Raw genomic sequence first — 24,928 nt, forward strand, 5'->3', positions numbered from 1 at the left:
CAACAAATTTCACATAGCAAATTGAGGTTGAAGAAGACAAAGATGATATGCAGCTGCAGTTCCATACTTAGAGATGATAGCAACAACAAGTTATGTACAAATTTAATTCAGGGAGAGGATGGTGTAGTTATACGGAGGGGTTGTTGCTGAAGTATTAATTCAGAGACCACATCGTGCTCTGGGCAATTGATTCTGAATCCCACCATTACAGATAGTGGAAATGAATAAAACAAAAATAAATTAAAGATCTAGTGGTCACCACAAAATCAATGTCTACCCTAATGCCCTTTAGGAAAGGCAATCTGCTGTCCTTGCCTGGAGTGTCCTATGTGTTAATTGAAGCCAATAATGAAGTGGTTGACTCTTAACTGCCCTCTGAAATGGCCTAGCAGCCATTCAGTTGAATCCTTTTCTAAAAGAAAGGAATGAAACTCTACAGTCCACCTGGCATTGACCTAGGCATAGGAAATGATAAAGGCAATTAAAACCCCTTTGACCCTGCAAAGTTCTCCTTACTCATATCTGGAGGCTATAGCCAAAGTTGGGAGAACTGTCTCACAGACTAGTCAAGCAACTGCTTGACTATAGTCATACTCATGGAGTTGTACATTACAGACAATGTCCCAGCACCACCATGACCATGCCTGAATTTGTTTGCTCCATCAGCAAGACAAACCTATTAGATGTGGCAGTACAGTAGTATACAGTCAGGAGGAGTTGCTCTGGGAGTTCTCAAAATTGACTCCAGACCTTATCAAGTTTCATGACGTCAGGTCAAACATGTGCAAGGAAACCTCCTGCTGTTACTATTTACTGCACACCCCTGCTCCCGGCTTGGTTGATGAGCTAGTACTCCTCCTTGTTCAACACCTTTTGGAAGAAACACGGAGGGTAACAAGGGCATAAAATGTAATCTGGATAGATGACTTAAATATCCATCACCAAGAGTGGCTTGGCAGCACCTCTACTATATGACCTTGTTGCTAGACCAGCAGTCTGTAGTCAGTGGTGAAGTCAAGAGAGTTGAAGCAGTCCAAACCAAATGCAGCAACTCCTGGACAGTATCCAGGCCAGTTCTGAAAAGTGGCAAGTAACACTCCACACACAAGTGTCATATCCCTGGACATTCAAAGTTGCTACCATCATGGAGTCCCACACCACTAATACCCTGCGAGTTACCATGGAACAGAGAGTGAGCTGGACTAGCCATATAAATATCCCGTCTACAAGATAACTTCAGAAGCTAGGAAGTATGCAGTGAGTAACCTATCTCCTAACTCCTCAAAGATCATAAGAACTAGGAGCAGGAGTAGACAATTCAGTCTCGGGCCTGTTCCTCCATTTAATATAATTATGGTTGACCTCATCTTGGTCTTAACTCCACTGTCCTACCTCCTCTCCATAACTTTTCAACCCATTGCTAATTAAAAATCTGTCTGTCTCTTCCTTAAATGTACTCAATGTCCTGACATCCACCACACTCTGGGTTGTGAATTCCACAAATTCAAGGCTCTTTTGAGGGAAGTAAGTTCTCCTCATCTGTTTTAAATCTGCTATCCCTTTGTCCTAAAACTGTGACCTCATGTTCCAGAATGCCCCACATGAGGAAACCTCCTCTCTACATCTACTTTGTCAATTCTCTTTACTATTTTATATACCTCAAGTAGATCCCATCTCATTCTTCTTAACTCCAGAGAGTAAAGGCATAAACTGCTTAATATCTCTTCATAAGAAAAACTCCTCACCTTTAAAATCAGCAAGACAAACCTATCAGAGGTGGTAGCACAGTAGTATACAGTCAGGAGGAGTTGCCCTGGGAGTTCTCAAAATTGACTCCAGACCTTATCAAGTCTCATGACATCAGGTCAAACATGTGCAAGGAAACCTCCTGCTGCTACTATTTACCGCACACCCCTGCTCCCGGCTTAGTTGATGAGCTAGTACTCCTCCATGCAAACCTCCTCTGAAATGTTTCCAATGCAACTACATCCCTCTTCAATTACGGGGACTAAAACTGTATGCAATATTCCAGGTGTGGTCTCAGTAATGCCATGTACTGTTGCAGCAACACTTCCCTACTTTTAAACTCTGTTCATTTAGTAATAAATGCCAAAACTCCATTTGCCTTCTTTATTATACGATATGTATACTAGTTTTCTGCGGTTCATGCACAAAGACACCCAGATCCATCTGTACTAAAGCACTCTGAAGTTTATCTCCAATTGCTAAAAAGTTGCCTTTCTATTTCCTGGCTGAAATGGATAACCTCACACTTATCCACATTAAACTTCATTTGTCATATCTTGGCCTATAACTTATCCATAAACATTTGTAAATTTATTTCTTCATTGCAACTTACTTTCCCACCTATTTTAGTGTCATTCTGCAAATCTGGGTAACTTCTACCCCTGCATCCAAGTCGTTAATTGATTGTGAATAGTTGAGTCCTGAGGACTGAACACTGTAGCACCGCACCAGTTATATCTTGCCAACCAGCAAAGGACCCATTTATCTCAACTCTCTGCTTTCTATTGGTTTGCCAATCCTCTATCCAAGCTAATATATTTCCCCCCTGCCCGAACTGATCTTATCTTGTGTAATAACCATTTGCGTGGAACCTTATCAAATGACTTCAGGAAGTCCAGATAAACCACAACTGTAGGATCCGGATTATCCTCCTTGATTTTTATATCTTTGAAAAACTCGAGCAAATTAGTCAAACATGATTTACCCTTCAAAAAATTATGTTGACTCTGATGAATAGCATTTTGACTGTTCAAATGTCATGTTACTGGATCTACCTTTATCTGCTGTCACTTCTTAGAAGACCCTAGAATGTAGACTTGTCGGCCTTCAAAGCTAATAGTTTGCTCAGTACGTTTTCCCTAGTGATGATGATTGCTTTAAATTCCTCCCCTTCTATGCTGAAAGCCAATCCACTATCTACAAGGCACAAATCAGGCATGTGATGGCATACTTGGAGACAGAAAGGACTGCAAATGCTGGAAGCTAGAGTCAAAATAAGTGAAGCTAGAAAAGCACAGCAGATCAGACAGCATCTCAGCAGTCAATATTTCAGGTCGGAATCTATACTCCCCACTTGCCTGGATGAATGCAGCTTCAAAAACACAGTCAAGACACTTGACACTATCTGGGCCAAAGCATCCCTCTTGATTGGCACCATATCCACAAACATTCACTCCCTCCACCAATAGCGTACAAGATGTACTGCAGAAATTCACCAATGATCCTTAGACAACACCTTCTGAACCCATGACCACTCCCACCTAGATAGATGAGGCCAGCAAATACATCAGAGTACCACCTCTCCATGGAAGCAAGTTCCCCTCCAAGCTACTCATCGTTCTGATGGAAAATATATTGGCGTTCCTTCAGTGTTAGAATCAAAGTTTTGGAATTCTGTTCCTAACAGTGGTGTGTGTATGCTTACACCAAATGGACTGCAGCAGTTCAAAAAGGAAACTCACCATCTTCTCAAGAGCAACTGGGGTTGGGCAATAAATGCTGCCCAGCCTGCAAAACCCAGCATGAATGAACAAAAAAAAATTAAAAGTTTACAAAGTATGCTGAAAACTAATAAAAAAGTCATGGAGTGTAATGGAATTTACAAAATTGCAAAATATTTCATGAATATTTACCTTTCTGAATAGACATGAATTCCTCTTGAATAGTATTGGTGAAAGAGGAGATTGCTTTTAAGGATGACAACAGCATATGTTATTAAACAGGAACAAACCTTCTGATTAGTCAATATATCTAAACCTAGAGTAAAATCTCAGTAAGTCAAATTGCACAGGAATCCCAACAAAATTTGTGATATGCAAGGTGGCCTTGGAGTTGTAGCCATTATGAATTTTCAGCTGACAACAGTAAAAGCAAATGGTGAATTAGAATACCAATCTTGTGTGATAATATTCTGAGTATTTCAGGATACGTTATAAGCTGAAAACAAAGTTAGAAAGACTCAGCATTTCCCAATGAAACTCTGATACTGTACATTGCTCAATCATTTTCTCCACTGACAGCTTCTAGGCCAATACTTGGATAGGTTTCACATTTAAAAGAAATCAGTATCTTGGCAGTCATCAGCAGATAAAGTGAATGGTGCACGTATAGTATCAGAGTTTTTTGCGAACTGTTCCGAATTATTCTGCCTTTTCCTTTTAAGTCTGGAATCTGTCCAAGAGGAGCTTTTTGTCTTAGTGTTCAATAGCAAGTGTTTAACAAGCAGCTCATCCAATATTACCTTTTTCCAGGTTGGCTAATCTGGACAAGCCTAATGTGAAAGTTTGATTTCTAACAGGTATTATTTGATAGGATTTGTCATTCTCCTTTTGGAATTGGCTGATTTTCTCAATACGCCCACAATCTTGAGGAATTTGACTTTAACCGATCATGACTTCAATGTAAATATATTCCCTGCCAATTTCAATGGCAAGGCACAAAAGGCAATTATAACAATTGAGCAGATTACATGGCCCCATTACAGAGGCACACAAGCCACTTTTTCTCCACAATAAAAGTCTGTAACACATACCTTGTACAACTTTGTATGTTAAACCCGTTGGTATACAATTATAATTACTGGTGATTAGTTTGAGGTGAGTTGGAACCTGTAGGGATCAAGGCTCAGCATCCAGCACAAAACATTTTTCAAGGGTTTCTGGTTGACCTTACACTAAAATAGTATTCACAAACTTAAATTCTGCTCCTTCCCAGAGTGCAGAGTACTTCAACAAGATGACATTTACATAAATGTGTTACAGACTTGACTGATTTTTTTCATTATTTTTATTATTTTATCAATTTTGGCTTGTAGCTGTGCATTGAGAGTTAGAGATGACTAGATTGTGGGTAATGGTTGTGTTAAAAGGAAACAGACCAAATAAAACTTTTGCTTATTTGTGAGGCCAGGTTTGGAAGTTAATTGCATGTTGGTTACTGACCAAAAGGTTCTGCAGGCACTTCATCACCGAGGAAGAGCATTAAACAGATAGAAAAGCTGGTTAATAATGAGGTCAGTGCCTGAAAATTGGTTCCAGCAAGACTAGAAAAGACCTCATGCTCAAGCAGATGGCAGATATTGAATGGTAACTGGGACCTCATGGAGGAACCAATCAGTCTGCTGGGGAATGGTCAAGGTTTGATTTGGATTTTAGATTGTGTTTTCTGTGAAAAGGCAGCTGACTGTTCATGCCACAGCCTGAAGACTTGAAAGCTCCTTGCCTAACCTCCCAGGGACAGCTCGTGGAAGTTCTTAGAATAGGAGACTAAGTTTTAAGTATTATTGTGTTTATATAAGTGAACAGTAGGTGTGACCCTGATCAAGATCGTTTGAAAGTCAAACAAGGAACCATCATCTATGCTTGTGGACCAATGCACAATGGAAATATTTAAGTAGTCTGGCCAGTTTTTGTTACTTTATTTATCCTCCAACTGTGCTTGTTTGTCTGTTTATCTTTTGTATGAATGGCGCTGAAAGTAAAAGTTTTTAGTTTTTAAGCAAAAACTGGTTACATTACTTTGTTTAATTTTGCTTTACTAGAGTTATTGTGTTGTTAATAAATTGCTAAGTCTTTTGTTTAACATACAAATTGGTGTCAAGAATTGATTGTTTGCAAACTGTGGGATTGGTTATTAAGAAGTCTGGTTAGGATCCATTGAGGTCAACTTTGAGGGTTCTTGAGGGTTTTAATTTTATTGTGTTGCGAATATTGAGGTAGAAAGGCTGATGTGGTTTGTCTGCCTGTCTCCATGTCCTAACGTAATTGAGGACTTGAGTCTTGGATCTTGAAATGCAGACAATGCATGTCTGGAACTGAATTTTGGTGCTTAAATGGGTAATCAGACATTATGTTTGTACTCAGACTTAAGGTGACACTGGAAATTGTTAAGGAATTTTTGAAAGTGTTAGAAGTTACCCTGATATAGTTACAAGGAACAGCTAAAGTTAATTTAGCAGAATTAGCGAGCACACTGGACATAAAGTTGCCAGAGCAAACTAAGAAGGCAGACATTATAGATTTAATAATGACACAGCTAAATTTAGTGGATGAAGAGAGAGGTCAGGTGGTAGAGGTAGTAGATCAGATGCATCAATGAAACTTGAGTTGCAGTTCAGGCAAATGGAAATGAGAACATTTGAGATGGAATTCCAAAGGAAGTTAATTCCGAAGGGCAGAAAAAGTAAAAGTAAGGGAGGTAAGAGAAAAAGAAAGGGACAATGGGAATGGGAACTTAAAATTAAAAATGACACAGTTTAGACAAGTTAAACTAAAGGCTTGATAAGACTTGGAAATTTCTAGTCCCAATACATTGTTAAGTCAGGAGATGGTTAAGGTGGTGTGGGCTTTCCAAAATTTGAAAAAAAGGCTGTGGAAGCATTTTTCTTGTCGTTTCAGAAGATGGCACAAATGAAGTGCCCAAAGCATATTAGCACTTGCCCATGCAAAGTAAATTACCTGTAAAGCACAAGAGATTTACACATCCCTGTTGGAGGAACATTCTAGGGATTATCATGAGGTGAAAAAGGCTATTCTAAGCGCTTATTAGTTGGTTTCAGAAGCATACAAGCAGAGGTTTTGGAACTTATAGAAGCAGACTGGACAAATTTATATTGAGTTTGAAAGAGTTAAACAAAATAATTTTGATATGTGCAGTTGACAAGCATAACAACTGACATAAGGTAATGTTAGAATCTATTAAAAAAGGTTGAGATAACAGGGCATTTAGATCATAATATAGCAGCAAATTATTGCAGATGCTGGAATCTTAACAGAGTACAAAATGCGCTGGAAATCACAGTGGGTCAGGCAGCATCCATGAAGAGAGAACCAGTTAACACTTTGAATCATCTAGACTTGAAACGTTAGCATGCTCTCGCTCCACAGATGCTGCCTGACCTGCTGTGACTTCTGGCATTTTTTTGTTCTCATTCAGAACATAATGGTAGGACTGGGGAGAGTTAATGGGGAAATAAAAGGGCAATCGTGTTTATCAAAAATTTGATATTTTTTGAGCAGAATAGGTAAAGGGAAACAATGGATATGATATATTTAGATATTCAGAAACTTTTAGGTGAGATCCCATGTTTGAGATTAGTAAATTAAAGTTGAGAACATGGGATTGAGGTTTGGTTTGAGAACTGATTACTGGCTAGAAAGCAGTCGTTTTCAGGTTGACAGGCTGTAATTAGTGGAGAATACATTCAATGACCACAAAGAGACTGGATAAATGACAATTATGAGATCAGAACTACAGTGAAATTGAGAATGATTCCAAACAATTGGATCAAAATAGCTTTAGACAGAAAGTTCTCAGGTTGTCTCAAAATATAACAACTAATTTAAAAATTAAAACCAAATTTTCTTTCAAATGCTGCTACTGAAATTATTTTCTTGAGCAGAATAATATACTAAGTAAATGTGAACTGTGTTTGGAGACAATAATGCTCTTCAATGTCCATCCAGTTGCATTCAAAGGATAAAGTAATGATTCATTGAATATGATCACATTGACCAGAAAAGGGAGAGAATGCCTATTCATGGCATACGTTCAAAGCACTAATATATGCATAGATTTTTACATACCTTTGAGCTTCTGACAAGGATCTGGTGTTTCAGTACAAGAATTGTCTTCTGAAATGTATTTCAAAAGTAATAAAAATAGCTTCAAGTTCAGGTATGGTAACATAATGGTAATATTTCCTATGTGCATTTTTGTTCAGTTTCTCAACAATATTGTGAGCAAAAATAAAAATTACTTGCATTGATTAGTGTGGACAATTACATTAAACGATTCTAACTACCAATGGTTATAATAAGATTGGGGTGCGTTTAAGTAGGGCAGAATGATGCAGAACTGTTTCTTGATTGGCTGAGCTCTGTACTTTTAAGCTATACTTTCCTAATAATCTTCACACATCTCTACATACTACTCCCAAATTTCAATCAATCAGTCTGTACTGGTTGCTATTGCCTATCAATGTGTTATTACTTCCCTCATGTCCCATACCTCTGCAACTTGTCATACAACTTTCACACTAGACTCATCCTAGATTCTTCAAATCATCTTCTAGGCCAGCACAATTCCTTCTGTTCTTGTAGTACAAATTGGCACATAACATCCCTCCCAAGATAAATTTGATGGCAATGGGAAGCATATAATTGGGAAGGTAGGGATTCTACTGTCTTCCCGCCTCTGTTCTGACTAAGACATTCTTCTGGGGAAGACTGAACAGCCAGAGGAGATGGACCATATTGATATGAACAACATAATTAGGAAGAGGGATAAAATTCTGAAAGCATATTTTAGACAGCTAGGGAAGATATTAAAATGGAAGACTTCAAAAACACATTCTAAGGAGTATTTGTAGTGCCTTGAGTTAGTGAATACAAGTGTAGGAGGATCAAACAACAGAACATGTGGTTGGAGAACTGGCAAGACGGAGGGCAGCAGAGTTTTGAGGGATTGGGTCTGGTTCTTGGGTAGGTGAGACTTTTACGAGATGTACAATGCTGGGCACACTATAACTCAGGAAATTAGAGGTGCACGCAACATGGGTAATATTATAATAATGGACAACTTCAATTTACGCACAGACTGTGTAAACCCAATCAACACTAATTGAGGATGATTCCTAGAGTGTGTACAAGATGAATCTCTGGGGCAGTAAGCTGAAGAAGCAAATACAGATTGGACCAGTTCAGATTTATTATAATCCAACGAGAAACACCTAATTAATAGGTTGCTGTGAAGGAGCCTTTGGGAACTGGTGACTATAATAGGTGCAGAGGTAGTATCTTTTTATTTTTCTATGTTTTTGATTTTGGACTGAAATGGGTAAAGAACTGCTTTGAAAAGGATTGTTGAATGATTGCTGAAGCAGGGATTCCGTGCTTAGTGGAAGTGGACATGGTGTGTACACATAACCAAACACGGACATATGCAGACTGACATTGTTGGGAGACACCTCCGTCCACAACTTCATACGTTACTTTTACATGCAACACAGAAGTCAAGTCCATTTGCACAGATGATATGCACAAAACTAGAGATCACACTCAAACTTACATCAGAAGCAATTGAAAAGCCTATAGAGTACCTTGTAGGTAAAGAAGGCCCCAAAGGATTTCCCTAGAATCATAGAAGCCCTACAGCATAGAGACAGGCCATTTGGCGCACCGAGTCCACACTGACCATCTGAAGAGCATCCCGACTAGACCCACTCTGTAACCCAGCATTTCCCCATGACTAATCTACCTAGCCTGCACATCCTGGACATTACAGGCAATTTAGCATGGCCAATCCATGCAACCTGCACATCTTTGGACTGTGGGAGGAAACCGAAGCACCCAGAGGAAATCCACTGGGCAGGCATGGGGAGAATGTGATGTCTGGATACCAACCACGGGTGGTTTGTGTTGGGACAGAGTGTTGACACCAATTCTCCTTCCCTTGTTAGTCTAAGGGGCTATCCAGTAGTTTGGAATGGAAGGTGAACAAGAATAAGTCTTAGCAGAAGAGGCACTTGTTCTTAATAGGAAGTTGAGGCTTATTAAATAAAAGTAGCTATACACAGGTTACATTAATTCTTCAGTATGTTAACTATTACTAACAAGATGTAGGTGAGACGTGTGTGCCTCCTTTAGGAGACTGCACCGAAGTCTAACTAACTCCAAACTGCTGTCTGCCTGAACTGCCCAATCTCTATCCAGCAGCTTTGTTACCTTTCAGACAAAGTGGAAATTTACAGATTATAGCCAATAGATTAACTCTTTCCTGCCCATTACCCATTACAACACCCCCCAACATTTTCCCCTTAAATAACCCATCATACATCATTCACAAAAATGTAATACATTTATATTACCACCATTTTTTCTCCCTCCACATCTCTGACTTTGTTAAATGTTCAGAGTATTTGAATTTATGATGTGTTCATTTGACTTGGAAAATGTGCAGGACATTGGTTGAGGATGGTTGTTGATTCTAGTTTTGCTTTTCACCCTTATTATACTGGAAGATCCATAAATCTTTTTCACAAAAGTTGTAGATTGTAAATGTTTCTGTCAGTCTTATATCTTGTCTGGAGGACCTTTACTCTTTGAAAGAAGTGGTTTATTTTTGCCTCTGTAGTAGACTTGCAACATCCCTTTCCCCTTAGAGGTTGCTCTGCCTGTCCCATGTAAGTCTAGATCTGTAGACTATAGCTGTATTATTTTCAACCATGAAATTTTGTCAGATAATAATGTAAATGAAAAGTAAGGGACAGTATGTGTGAACATCATATTGCACCAAGGAATCATAGAAATGTGAGGAAATTTGACAATAGAATAATGTACAAGTACTGTATCTTAATGCACAAAGCATTTGGAATGAAATTTATTTTTTAACACTGCAAGTAGAGATGAATGGATGTGATTTGGTGGGAATTACTGAGATGTGGTTGCAGGGACACCAGATTTTGAAGTTGGATATCCAAGGGTACTCAGAGTTTTTGCAGGAATAGGCAGGAAGGAAAAGATGGTGCATAGCTTTGTTAGAAATGAAAGAAATGGATATCAAAATTTAGAATCGATTTGGGTAAATAAGAAATTGCAATGGAAAGAGGTCCCTAGTGGGAGTAATCTATATCTCTCCAACAATGGTTCCACAGTGGGGAGCAGTATAAACTAGGAAATATTGTGTGCTTGTAAGAAATAACTTAGGAACATAAAAAAAAATAGGAGCAGGGTAGGCTATCTGGCCTCTCGAGCCTGCTTCACCATTCAATAAAGTCATGGCTGATCTTTTTCATGGAGTCAGCTCTACTTACCTGCTTGCCCACTATAACATTTAATTCCTTTACTGTTCCAAAATCTATCTTTGCCTTAAAAACATTCAATGAGGTAGCCTCAACTACTTCATTGCGCAGGGAATTCCACAGATTCACAAATCTTTTGGAGAAGTTCCTCCTCAGCTCAGTCCTAAATCTGTTCCCCCTTATTGTGAGGCTATGCCCCCCATATTTCTGGTGTCACCCCACCAGTAGAAACAACCTTCCTACTTTTATCTAATCTATTCCTTTCATAATTATATATGTTTCTATAAGATACACCTTATTTTTCTAAATTCCAATGAGTATAATCACAATCTGCTCAATCTTTCTTCATAAGCCAACCCTCTCAACTCCAGAATCAACCTAGTGAACCTCTCTGCCAGTGCCAGTACTTCCTTTCTCAAGTAAGGAAACCAAAACTGTACACAGAACTCCAGGCATGGCCTCAGCAGCACCCTCTACAGCTGCAGCATAAGCTCCTTATTTTTAAAATCCATCCTTCTAACACGAAGGGCAATCTTTCATTTTCATTCTTCATTACCTGCTGCACTTGCAAACCAACTTTGTGATTCATAAGCAAGGACACCTGGGTTCCTCTGCACAGCAGCATGCTGTAATTTTTCACCATTTAAATAATATCCCACTTTGTGTTATTCTTACCAAAATGGATGACCTCACATTTACCAACATTGTCCTCTGTCTGCCAGTCCTTTGCCCACACATTTAATCTATCTATATCCCTCAGGAGATTTTCAGTGCCTCCTTCACACTTTGCTCTACCACTCATATTAGTGTCATCTGCGAACTTTGACACACTATACTTGGTCCAACTCCAAATCATCTAAGTAAATTGTAAACAATTGCAGTCCCAACACTGATCCCTGAGGTACACCACTAGCCACAGATCTTCAACCAGAAAAAAAATCCACTTATCCCTATTCTTTGCTTTCTGTTAGTTAACCAATTCTCTGTCCATGCTAACACATCACCCGTAACACAATGCATCTTTATATTATGCAGCAGCCTTTTGTGCATTACCTTGTTGAATGCCTTCGGGAAATCCAAATACACCACATCCACTGCTTCAACGTTGTCTACCACACTCGTAATAAATGCAAGGTACTACATTTTGGTACAACAAACAAGGGTAGGGCTTATACAATTAATGGTAGGGCCTTGGGTAGAGTTGTAGAAGAGAGACCTAGGGGTTCAGGTATGTAATTCTTTGAAGTTTGTGACACATGTAGACAGGGTGGTTAAAAAGGCGTTTGGCACGCTTGCCATCATTGCTCAGTCCTTAGAGTATAGAGTTGGGAAGTCATGTTGAGGTTGTACAGGATATTGGTGAAGCCTCTTCTGGAATACCATTTCCTGTTCTGATTGCCCAGTTATAAGAAGGATATTATTAAGCTGGAGAGGATTCAGAAGAGAGTTACCAAGATGTTGCTGGGTATGGAATGTTTGAGTTATAAAGTAAGACTGGACAGGCTGGGATATTTTTCACCAGAGTGTAGGAGGTTGAGAAGCAACCTTATTTAAGTTAATAAAATAATGAGGGGTATAGATGGAGTTAATGGTAGTTGGCTTTTCCCTGGAATGGGGGATTTCAAGACTTGGGGCACATTTTTAAGGAGAGAGGAGAGAGATTTAAAAAAGACATGAGGGGCAAATTTTTTACACATGTGGAATGAACTTCCTGAGAAAGGGTGGACATGGATACAATTACAACATTTAAAAGACATTTGGATAAGTACATGAACAGGAAAGGTTTGGAGGGATATGGGCCAGGAGTGGGCAGGAGGGACTAGTTTAGTTTGGGATTATGTTCGGTATGGATTGGTTGGACCAATGGGTCTGTTTCTATGCTATGACTCTACGGTCTGCCCTTCACAAACCCATGCTGCATCTGCTAATGGGACAATTTCTTTCCAGATGTCTTGCTATTTCTTCCTTAATGATAGATTCAAGCATTTTCCCCACTACAGAAGTTGAGCTAATGGGCCTATAGTTACCCATATTTTGTCCACCTTGTTTTTTAAACAGTGACATCACATTTGCTGTTTTCCAATCTGCTGGAATCACCCTGGAGTCCAGAGAATTTTGGTAAATTACTATGAACACGTTTGCTATTTCCCCGCCATCACTTTTAGTACTCTGGGATGCATTCCATCAGGGCCAGGAGACTTGTCCACCTTTAGCGCCAGTAGCTTGCCCAACACTACCTCTTTGGTGATAATGGCATTTTCTAGGTCCTCAGTTGCCATTGCCTCCTTGTCATCAATTATTAGCATGTTATTTGTGTCTTCCACTGTGAAGACCGATAAAAAATAATAATCATGGGTGCTTCTAGTTCTTATGTTTTGTCCCTGTTTACACATAATTAGGTTGATTAGAATATAAAGATTGACTATTGATGACAAATTTTTAACCATTAGCATAGACACATTTTTAATTACCTTCTCGTTCACGGCACATTTCAGGGTCTGATCTTCTAGCTCTAGACCTGGAACTATCTTTTCTATCTAAGTTTCAGAAGTGCAATTAGCATTGAGAAAGGCAAAAATATCTTTCTCCACTCTTAGTGATGTTCAGGTTTTTTAAAATTCGTCTCAACAACAGCAACATCAATTACTTATTTTGATTTGGGCGAATAATGGGTGGATTTTCAATGCCTAATATTTGCCCATTAAACATAGGATGGAATCAATGGGAATTAAAATGAAATTATTCTTTAGCAAATTATCCCATCCACAGCACCAGTTTTGCATTGAAAATGTATTCCAAATGTTGTACTCCAAAGTTTCCAATTCTTAGAAAAAATATTTGGTTTGATCTTGAATAATCGTGTGAATGGTTGAAAGCAGTTTACATGTGAATACTTAAGCGAAGCAAGCACAATAAACTCTCTTAATTAGATTAAGGCCATTTACATCCATCGTTCTATTTGTCTGTTCAACTGATTGGGAAGTGCTGCCTTCGGGTAGGCAAAGACTTTCTTCTTGACTGACAGTTCCACATTCCCCTTCGTCTACCTTTACTTACAACTACCTTACTGCCCTCCATCTTCACCTGCTGTCAATGTTACATTCTGTAACTCCTCCAGTTGCATTACATATTACTTTTCTCATGTCCCTGTATCATTAAAATTTGTCACATATTCACAGTCCACTAATCCTAGATGAAGATCTTCAAATCATCTGCCATGCCTAGCACAAACACATTTCCTCCTTCTCATTGCACAAAATATATTGGCACACAATATAAGAGATAGTAGGAACTGCAGATGCTGGAGAATCTGAGATAACAAGGTGTAGAGCTGGATGAACACAGCAGGTCAAGCAGCATCAGAGGAGCAGGAAGGCTGACGTTTCGGGCCTAGACCCTTCTTCAGAAGGCTCCTATGATGCTGCTTGGCCTGCTGTGTTCATCCAGCTCTACACCTTGTTATCTCTGTTGGCACACAATATGGTGGCTGAAGAACAGCATAAGATTCTCATCAGGGCCCACTGAGAGAACAGTTGCTTGTCATTGTGAGTAGCAGAACAGAAATTAACAAAGATTTAGATCCACAGATGTTCTATAGAGCTTATCCTCATTCCCATTTTCACTGTTATTTCTCCCCATGCACCTTGCATTACAAAGTAATGCTTTGTCAGCAGCCACTCCTTTGCAGGATAGATCGTACCACTCTCTCATGTCTTTTCAGTGGCACGTATAAAAGAAAAAATGGTGTTCCCCCTTGCACATTATTACATTTAGGGAGTTGGTTAGCTTTGTTGACTGGATGGCTGGTTTGTAATACAGAGGAATACTAACAGCATGGTTCACTTGCCACACCTACTAGGGTTACCATGAAGGATTCTCCTTCTCAACCTATCCACTCACCTGAGGTGACATGAACCTCAGGTTAAACTATCACTAGTCATCTCTCTCGACTGATAAGACTGGCGAAATTTACCTTTCTACTTTATTACATTGACTAGAAACAGAGAAATGACTTAATAATGACACATAATTTAAAACAATAATGTTTGGATCAGTCCCCAGGCATGGATCCCAATTTCTCATTATACCTGATGGGATCTCCACAAATGTTTATGCTTCCAGGTAAAGACTGATGAACTGGCTCTCCTTATTTGTTCAATCTCTCCCTCTGATGGTCACAGCAAAGCTAATTTAAAAAGGATCCCTTCCTTTGTGGATACCTTTTCTTAGCCCAAATGTTTTTATGTATTCAAAGGAGCCAATTTAACCAGGCTTTCTTGAGTTAAGAGATGGCTGAGTTTATTTGTTCCTAAAATGCAAGTAAAGATAATAACCATGACATACATATACAGAAGTGAGACCTAAGTCCAAATACAAAAAGCGAAAAAAAAAATGCTGATCACTCTTTGTCCATGATGAATAGATTGTGAAACACAGGGGCCATTAAGGTGGGCAATTCTGGCAGCAGATTCTGACTTTGGTAGTGTGGAGATTCTTGATTCTGCATTTATCTGTAAGGAACTATTCAGCTTCCTTTTACAATGACTTTTCTAACTTGACTTATTTCCAACAGAGAGAAACTATTTATTTTTACTGGCACAGACATGGGACTTGTGGAACTTCTAGGCTATTTTCCTGTACAGTATATCTTAGCGCAGTGGAACAGGAATCTCAAGCTCGCCCACTGGCACTCCAGCAAATAGAAACTAAGGTTTTAATTCATTTTCTCATGTGTTCCTGAAAGGTTAAACCATATCTTTCTAAGGACTGCCTTTCTTTCAACTCTTATCATTTCTGCAGTGTGGGACAAAAAAGTTTCTTCTGAGAGGAGTAATTATTCCCTAATTATCTCTACAGCTATGGGAAAAATCACAGTTCAGTTTATTTGAATGACAACCTCCTTTTAAAATGTTGTTATCTGAAGTTCTCTGCGATTAGATTGCAAAGGTCTCTGACTTTCTTAGGTGTGATATTCCATCCTTCCTCTTGTGATTCTGTATAATCTACAATAGGGATGTTTCAGGCAGCCACTGAATTTATATTCTCAGCCATCTATTGATGTGCAAGACACTTTTTTTAAACTAATGTTTTACTTAAAAATCCAATACATCGGTAAAATATCTGGACTTATGGTCCATTGTCATGACAACATGTACACACATTTTCATTTACCTTCTGGTTCATGACTCCTTTCAGGATCTGATCTTCTAGCTCTAGACCTGGAAGAATCTTTACTATCTGAAGTTCATTTCAGAAAAAGTGTAATTAGTATTGAGTAAGGCACAAAGTAGCTTTCCCACTTACATTATTCAGTTTTTCAATACATTTCTAAAACTGCAAATAACAGTAACAGTTGTCAACCTGCCACTAAGGATAAAACTAACAATGCCAATTGGTTTCACATTAAACAAATGATAGAATCAATGGAAATAAAAACAATATGTTTTAGAACAATTACCTTATCAGAAATGCCATTTTAGCATGAAAGTCTTTTCCAGTGCTACAAAAATAATTTTCCATCTCTCGGAAAATACTTTCTTTTGATCCTAAATAGGTGTGTAAACAGCAGAATGCAGTTTACACATGAGGTGGCACAAAAAGTGCTCTAATGGCACAGTGATAATGTTCCTATCTCGGCACCAGGAGGCCAAGTTCAAATCCCACCTCTCCTGAAGTGTCACACAACACCAGGTTATAGTCCAATCGGTTTATTTGAAATCCCAAGCTTGCAGAATGCTGCTCCTTCAACAGGTTCACCTGACAAAGGAGCAGTGCTCCAAAAGCTTGTAATTTCAAATAAACATGTTGGACTATAACCTAGCGTCATATGACTTCTGATTTTGTCCACCCCAATCCAACACTGGCACCTCTACTCCGGTATTATATAACAACTCTGAACTGGTTGATTAAAAGTATCTTCAGTGGAGCAAAGACCACATCCTATCTTAATAGAATAAAAGGGCCAACTGCTATCTGTTTCCAGGTTTTAATTTGGGTGCTCAACTGATTGGGAAGCACTGAGTTGGCAGAAGGAAAGATATTCTTCTTGATTGAGGCAGCTTCACACATTCATGACTTTGCTAAGTAATTTAACTGTTCCAAACTAGATGTAAGTGACTTTCCAGGGTGTGCACTCTCCTGAATACTGGCCTACAAGTTCTCTTACTCAATTTGGATTCTTCTGTTCTCTTGTGTCTGCACACTGCAGCAACTACAATGGCTTGCTGGCCTGGATCCTGAAGAAAATGTTAACTGTTTGGCCAAGGCTCAGCCTTGTTTTGGGGTTTTGCTGTGGGCTGACATAGAGTTCTTCTATTCATGATATGCCCTGATTGAGGATATGCAATTCAAGTGGTGTTCCCAAACTCAGTCTCACTGGAAAGATGTCCACTTCCATTTGGAATATCCTGCAAATTATGCACTCCACCTGCAGCATTTTCCAATGATAAAGCCTGTTGTAGTGCCTGTTTGAAGTCCAGTTGGGCTTCAGCGAGTAGGCACTTTCACATCGTTACATCATTTATCCCACAAACCAAAACGGTCTCTCCGCATCTTATTAAGAGTTAAACCAAAGTTACAGGTCTCTGCAAAAACAAAAAACAAAAGAACTGTGGATGCTATAAATCAGGAACAAAACCAAAGTTGCTAGAAAAGCTCAGCAGGTCTGGCAGCATCTGTGAAGGAGAAAACAGAGTTAATGTTTTGGGTCTGGTGATCCTTCCTCAGAACTGGTGAACCTTCCCCGGAAAGGTCACCGGTCACCCCAATTCTGAGGAAGGGTCACCGGTCTCTGCCAGTTGTCTTAACCTCATCAAAAATCCTTATATAGATTCCGCTAGTTCTCAAATTGCTGAGTAAAACCGATAGCACCTCAAATTTAGAGGGGGCTTGGGGTTGTAATATTCCTTAACTAAATCCATCAATTTTTGAAAGGTTTTTGTATTGCGTGTCTCCGGGAAAGTTAAGCTCCTAATAACTGAAAATGCTGTGGGTCCACAAGCAGTCAGGAGAATTACTCATTGCTTTTCATCTACTCCAATGTCTTGGCCCGGAAAGAATAATGCGTTCTTTCCACATACTGGGCCCTGTCTTCAACAGCAGGATCAAATGAGCCAAACTTCCCAAGCACATTACCAGAAATGCTTACCCCCAAAGCAAAGTCTACTGTGGCGAGTGAATTTCTTCAGGAGTGTACGTTGCTCTCGTTGTCACTGAAATAACTCCACAGAGGCTGGTATCCTGTCACCAAGTCACCCTTTATTGACATGTAGAGAGTTCTTGAAACTGATCCAGCTCTCTGAGTCAACAGGATGTTTCTCACTGCTGGTCTTATCTGTCAGCCAGGTCTCCCTGATTGGACCACATTAATTACCCTAATCAGGGAACTCATATTCTATGAGGTCCATCTGGCTGACCTCATTACAATCACTACTATAGGCATTCTACAGACCTTATCCTCATTCCCTTACTTACTGCTACCTTTTCCTACACATATTGCATTACAAAGTACAGCTGTTTCGATCACCCATTCTTTTGGAGGACAAATAGTACTGCCCTAAAATGTCAAGTAGCACATTTAAAGGGTACAGAGCTATGCCTCTATGCATACAATTTATATATTCAGGCAAATAGAGGGATTTCATACCAATGATTTAAGCCACTAACATTGTTATAGTCAGTTCCTGTCTGAGATTCCTCAATTTGTTACCATTTCTGGATGGGTTAGCACAAAATGTTTATGCTCCCAGGTGAGATTGGATAAACTGGCTCCCCTTATTTGTTGAATGCCTCCCTCAATTAGTCAGAAAAAAAATTAATTAAAAGGGATACCTTTTCCAAGCCCAAACATCTTTATGCTTTAAAAGGAGTCAAATTAAACAGGTATTTTTGAGTTAAAGAAAGAGTGGCTTTATTAGCTACGAGAACAGGAGAAAAAGATAATAAAATATAACATGCATGCATAGATTAGAAATGAGAGCTGAGTCTAAAAATTAAAAGTTATAAAGAAAACACAAATCAATCTTTGGTTTGTTCCTAATGAATAGATTGTGCAATAATTATGACTGCGTTGTAGTTGTTTCGAGATTCTTGCTTCAGCATTTAGTTGGGTTATCCAATTTACTTCGAGTAACTTTGCTGATTTTACTTGTCAGCAGGAATCAGAGAGAAAGAGAGTTTATTTTGTTTTATGTGCCCAAAAATGGATGTCCATTGGATGTTCTCAGTTGCGTCCCTACACAGTGCCGTTTAGCACAAATCCCAAGCTTGTACACTGCATATCAGCACTCTCATAGAGTGAAACTAGGAGTTGCTGTTGGTTTATAACCCATTTTCTTATACATTCCTGGAAGAGTAAAACACAAACTTATAGTTTGATCAGAACTCATATCCTGAGCACAGTCTGGGACATACACCACAGTTCTCTGCTGAGAAGAATATTTAGTCCCTCATGATATGGTAGCAAAAGGAGATCACAGTTCTTTTATTTTTGAATGGCATCTCTCCTTTTAGAATGTTACTCTCCACGATCACCTTGACACACCTCAGGCATGATATCCTGTGCTTTCTCTCAGGATTCATTATTATTTATTCAGCAATGTTCTAGACTGTCACTTAATTTATAGGCTCAGTCATTTTTTGTCTTGAATATCTTTTTTCGGAAAAAAAACTTGCTCTACTTAAAAGTCCAAGATATCCCAAAGTAATTTTGGGTTAGAATCTGTTGTTACTTGTGGCCACACAGCAACTCTGAGAGTCACGCACACAGATCGTAAATCTGTGCAGCACCTCAAGAAATTAAAGGAAACATCGATCATGACAACATGTACATATACTTTTGGTTACCTTCTGGTTCATGACACTTTTCAGGATCTGATCTTCTATCTCTAGATCTGGGAGAATCTTTTCTATCTGAAATTTGTTTCAGAAAATGTTTAATTAGAATTGAGTAAGACATGAAGTAGCTTTCAGTATTGTTCAGTTTTTCAATACATTTCAATGACAGCAATAATAATTACTTGTAATGATTACGGTGAAAAATGGGATGGATTTTCATATTTTACACATTGCATTGAAAAGTAAAGCTGCTTTAAGCAGCCATTCCTCTGTTGGATTGACAGTACTGTCCACCCAGTGGCATATAAAGGAGACAGAGATCTGCCTGCTTGCATTTAATCACGTTGACTAGAAAATAGTGAAAATGTTTATTAAAGACATAATTAAAATCACTAACATGTGCATTAACTTTAATTTACCTTCTTGTTCATGACACTTTTCAGAATCTAATCTTTTAGCTCTTGATTTGGAAATATCTTTTTCATCTGAAATGTTTCAGATGAAACATAATTAGCCTTGGGTAATGCATACAGTAGCTTTCCACACTTCCAATATTCACTTATTCAATAACAACAATAATAATTACTTCTATTAATTAGAATTAATAATGGGATAAGTTTTCCTCTTGCCACTCGGGCATTAAATTAACAATGCCAATCAGTTGCCCATTGTATAAATAACAGAATCAATGGAAATTAAAATTGGAAACTTTTAGACCAATGTCTTATTAACAACATGAATTTTTCGTGAAAATCAATTGTACCATTACAAAGTTAGTCTTCCAATGCTTTGTAGCACCCTAAATATGTGCACGAATAGCTTGATGAACTATCATGGTGGAATTTTTAACTGGAGCAAGGACCATGACATCCTGTTTTCTCTTTTTAATTAAGTATTATGAGATTTAAACAGATGGGCTGCTTGAAGATCATAAGCAGGAATTCTCTATTCTACTGGCATCAAGTCTTTACAAGCATGATGGAAAAACTAAGGTTAATCAGGAATTTTTACAGTATTTACATATAAGATCATAGTTCACATCTAGTTGATGAAATCCTTTGTCTGTCCCTTCCTCTTTCCGAGAAGCCTCTTCCTCTCGAGTACATCCTTTCTTCCAAAGGGTTCTGCTCGACTGCTTGAGCTCCCACACTCAGTCATCGCTCACCATTGCTACCTGTTGCTGGAAGCCCTACACATTGTAAACAGTCACCATTTCCAAAACAGTTGCTTAATTAGCAGGTTTGATGGCATCATGATGGCTAGAATACTTGGATCCACATTAGTGTTTTTGGCAACTCCGATTAGAAAAATTGTAGAGGTTGTGGAGATAGCCGGATTTGCCCTCAAAAGAACCATTTCAGCTCCCTATGTGTACTGATATTTTTCATGGGTTCCAGAATCTGTGACAGATTGCCTACTTTGAATCTGGGTTGGTCAGGTATCCAGGAGTTGTATGATCAGTAGCATTTGTTACTTCAATTGCGGCATCCCAGCCGGCCATCCCTTCACTCTCTTCCAGGTTGAAGTAAGCCTCCCATTACTAGATGCAAGCCTTGGATTTATAACACATAGGTCACTCCAAGACTGCGCATTACCATCTGCCTGCACTTCATTCAAGCCATTAATCACCAACAATTCAAGTTCATCAATATTGCTAGGTGAACTGCTTGCCTTCAACATCATCCATTAGAATTTTGGCCTCAACCAACTCTTCTTTGTGAACTGTTTTCTGAGTCTGCTCTCCAATTACCTGTTCAAGAGCATAGGTATGGCTGCTTGAGTCCAGCTTCTTGATGACTCTAGGGTTCAGGATTTCCATCATCTTGTGTCTTATTCTAACCTGTTGATAGGCCAATTTCAGATGCATACCCTTGTGCCAACTGTAAGGTCAGTCCTGTCGGCTTTTCTTCTCAGCAGTTCTCTCTTGGTCCACTTGGATGTTATCTTGAACACCTGACTTAGCTTTATATGATGCTCAGCTATTTACTCATTGAGTTGGCTATCTCTATTAAATGATGAAGTGAACCCAAGGGGATGGCCAATGCAAAGGAATGGGCCTGATCTAAAGAAGATAAGAGTGGATGATAATGAATGCTATTATAAGCATAAATTATCTCTGGAAGGTAGTGGGGCCAACTTTTGTTTACTCTCAGGAGACAAGCTTATGGAGATCACAGTTGATTCATTCACACTTGTTATTACCCTCTGGATGAGAGGGAGTAATGTGGATCTTAGCTCAGAAATTGCAAAGTTCCTAGAGAATATTGCTCCTGAAGTTGCAACCCTGATCACTGGAAATCCAACATGGGATACTGAGACAGAAAAATCAATCATGTACTAAAACTCTGGCTATAACTGAGGCATTTTCACCATTGGTGTTAATGGTCTTTGTGAACTTGGTGAAGATGTCCATGAATATGTAATTACACTCGCTCCTGTGAATATTGATGTCAAGGACTGTAACATTCATTCCAAGGACTTCTAGAGGTGTCTTGGCAACCAGGATTTGCATGCTGGCTTGAGGTTGCTTCCTTGCTGGTCAATGCGGATCTCTCTCAGTTTTGGCAGTAGTCATTAACATCAGCAGCCATCCTGGACCAGTAACACTGCCGTCTGGTCAGTGCGATCATCTTTCCATCACTTGGTATCCCCTTGATCATGAATTGCAACTAAAACGTAGGAGTTATATCTGTTGGGAAGGATGTGTTGCTTCATCATTCTCTAGTTGTCATGAACCAGCCAATAGAGGACTCAATTCTCCTTTCTGATCCTCTTCCAGTAGCTCAACAATTTCTGTGCCTGTTTGGACTGCCTCATCAATTGGCAACTGATTATTGGATATTGGGCTTTCCAGGAATGGTGTACTGATCTCCAAGTCAATCAGCTGAAGCTGACTAAGGTCCTCTTACAAATACAAAAACAAATAACAAAGATAAAACCTTAGTTGGCTTTACTTCTATGGACCTGGTTTGAATATCACTCACATGTCCAGCAGTGACACTGCACTGAATCTTAGTCTGAGTGTCACTGGAATCTGGGTCAGAATGTTGCATTTGACTTGGGGTATGGGTAGTTATTTCAAAAACAATCCCCTAATGGTGAATTGCCTCCTGTGGACAGTCTTCTGATTAAAGGTATCAGCATTTACAACACTTTTGCCTGATCTGTACTAGTTCTGGAATGACATGTCATGTTCTGAGTGAGTTCAGAGACCTATTGAGTCTCTGTCACTCCAGGCATAACTTGAAACTGGTTGAGTGGGTTGTTACTTTTAACATTTCAAACTCTGCACTGATCAGAATGTCACTGAACATCAGGGAAATAGCCAATCTCAAAGCTAGTAGTTTTTGAGTTTCAGACAGGAGCAATTCCAAGTATTTGTCTCATTCAGTTTGAGTCACTGACTAGCATAATTGAAAACCATTCTTTCCTGCCTTTGAACCTGTGATAACACCACTCCTAGGCCAAGGAAACTGATGTCAGTGTTTATTTGAAAGGGAAATGAAAAGCCAAGCAGCAAGGACAGTGGGGAAACGAGTTTCTGCTTGAGGGAGCAAAAGGAGTCTTCACTTGCTGTAATGCACCGTGAAGTATCATGCCTTGTACATTCTTTCCCATTGGCTCTTTCAGCATTCTCTGATACTTACAGCAAGCCATGGAATGGGGTGGCCAACTGCGCATACCCTTTCATAAACCTCCTATAGTAATCAGCTAGACAAAGGAACCATTGCTGATCCCTCTTCCATTTTAGGCTGGGATCAATCCAACACTGTCTGCATTTTTTCATCCTGGGGGAATGTTTTCTTTGGTAACAAAGCGCCCAAAGTACCATATATTTGTCCAGAGAAGTGGCACTCCTTTGGTTTGACTTCCAAGTTTTGTGTCGATAAGGAGACTAAATTAGTGCTGTGACTTTCAAAGATGTCCTTGAATGTAAGGCCAAATATGAGTATGTCATGTCTATACCCAAAGATGAACTGGAAATTAAGGTCGCCAAAGCTTTATTCATCACATTTGAAGATGGCAAAGACATTACTGAGCCCAAAGGCATTCTCGTGTATTTGTAAAGTTCCCTGGAAACCATTCTGAATGCTGTCTTGTTCAGAGATGGACAGCTGGTTACAACACTGGGCCAAATTGAGACTGCAGAAATATTCTAAGTTGAGGGTAAGCATCCTTATGAGTTGTTGCATTTAGTGCCAGTAACTGGCACAGATTTTCTGTTTACTGTCTTTCTTCTGCTCAGGCCAAGCCAATTCCTGAAGGAACCTTGCCTTCCACCAGGCTCTCGGTGAGAGGCTCAACTAGTTGAAATGCTGGTGAGAAGTGAAGGCCTTTGCACTCTGCCACTCCTGAATGGTCTGATGTTGACCAGTTGGAGATGGCTGCCATTGACCTTCAAGAACAGTAATGGTATGAGTGGGTAAAAGCACAGCCCAATTCATTGCTACTTGAACAGTTCTTCATTCCACTGAAGTATTGATCAGGTTACAAACAACCAGAAACCCCAGGCTATGAAAAGTGAGATTGACAACAGATTGAGACCATTTGACGTAGTCTTGATGAAGGGTGTCCCAACCTTGTGAAGGCGCAACTATTTCTCTTATGGTGAGAAAGGAAGCTATTACACTAGATGGGATCTCTATGCCTGACGGCACAGTGACAGCATCACTGCAACAGCCTCAGTACTCAACACCAACAACTGCAAATTTCCAGACGCCGTCCTACAACTCATCCGTTCATCCTCGACCATAATGTCTTCACCTTTGACAACTAACTCTTCATCCAGTCACACAGAATAGCTATGGGGACCAAATTTTCACCCCAATGTGCCAACATTTTCATGCACAAGTTCGAGCACTATACACCAGACACATCAAAGACATTTTCTTCCCTTGGACTCAAGGTGAGGAATCACAGAAATGACTACACAATGATATCAACAAGTTTCATCCCACCATCATACTTACCACGGACTACTCTTCTGTATCAGTCTCATTCATGGACACACGCATCTCCATCAAGGACAGACACCTCAGTACCTCACTCTACCAAAAACCCATGGATAACCTCATGATGCTGCACTTTTCTAGCTTTCTCAAGTTAAAGAAACCATCCTCTATGGACAAGCCATGTGCATACACAGGATTTGCTCAGATGAGGTTGAATGCAATGGACACCTGAAGATGCTGAAAGATGCCCTCATAAATGGGATATGATGCTCAATCTATCTATCACCAGTTCCAAATAATGGCCACAGTGAAAAAC

General features: G+C 39.4%; 1 protein-coding gene across 1 annotated transcript in view; it reads right to left on the minus strand.

The window, feature by feature from the left end:
• LOC125485978 overlaps positions 1-24,928 on the minus strand; it is a 95,559-nt gene that overhangs the window by 15,124 nt on the left and 55,507 nt on the right. The window contains exons 6-9 of the mRNA XM_048611640.1: positions 19,670-19,735; positions 15,998-16,063; positions 7,611-7,658; positions 3,660-3,713 (exon numbers count right to left, since the gene is read on the minus strand). Coding sequence (XP_048467597.1) covers positions 3,660-3,713; positions 7,611-7,658; positions 15,998-16,063; positions 19,670-19,735 — 234 coding nt within the window. The remainder of the gene's footprint in view (positions 1-3,659; positions 3,714-7,610; positions 7,659-15,997; positions 16,064-19,669; positions 19,736-24,928) is intronic.

This window comes from Rhincodon typus, chromosome 24 (assembly GCF_021869965.1).
Source record: "Rhincodon typus isolate 14 chromosome 24, sRhiTyp1.1, whole genome shotgun sequence".
NCBI classification, from domain to species: domain Eukaryota; kingdom Metazoa; phylum Chordata; class Chondrichthyes; order Orectolobiformes; family Rhincodontidae; genus Rhincodon; species Rhincodon typus.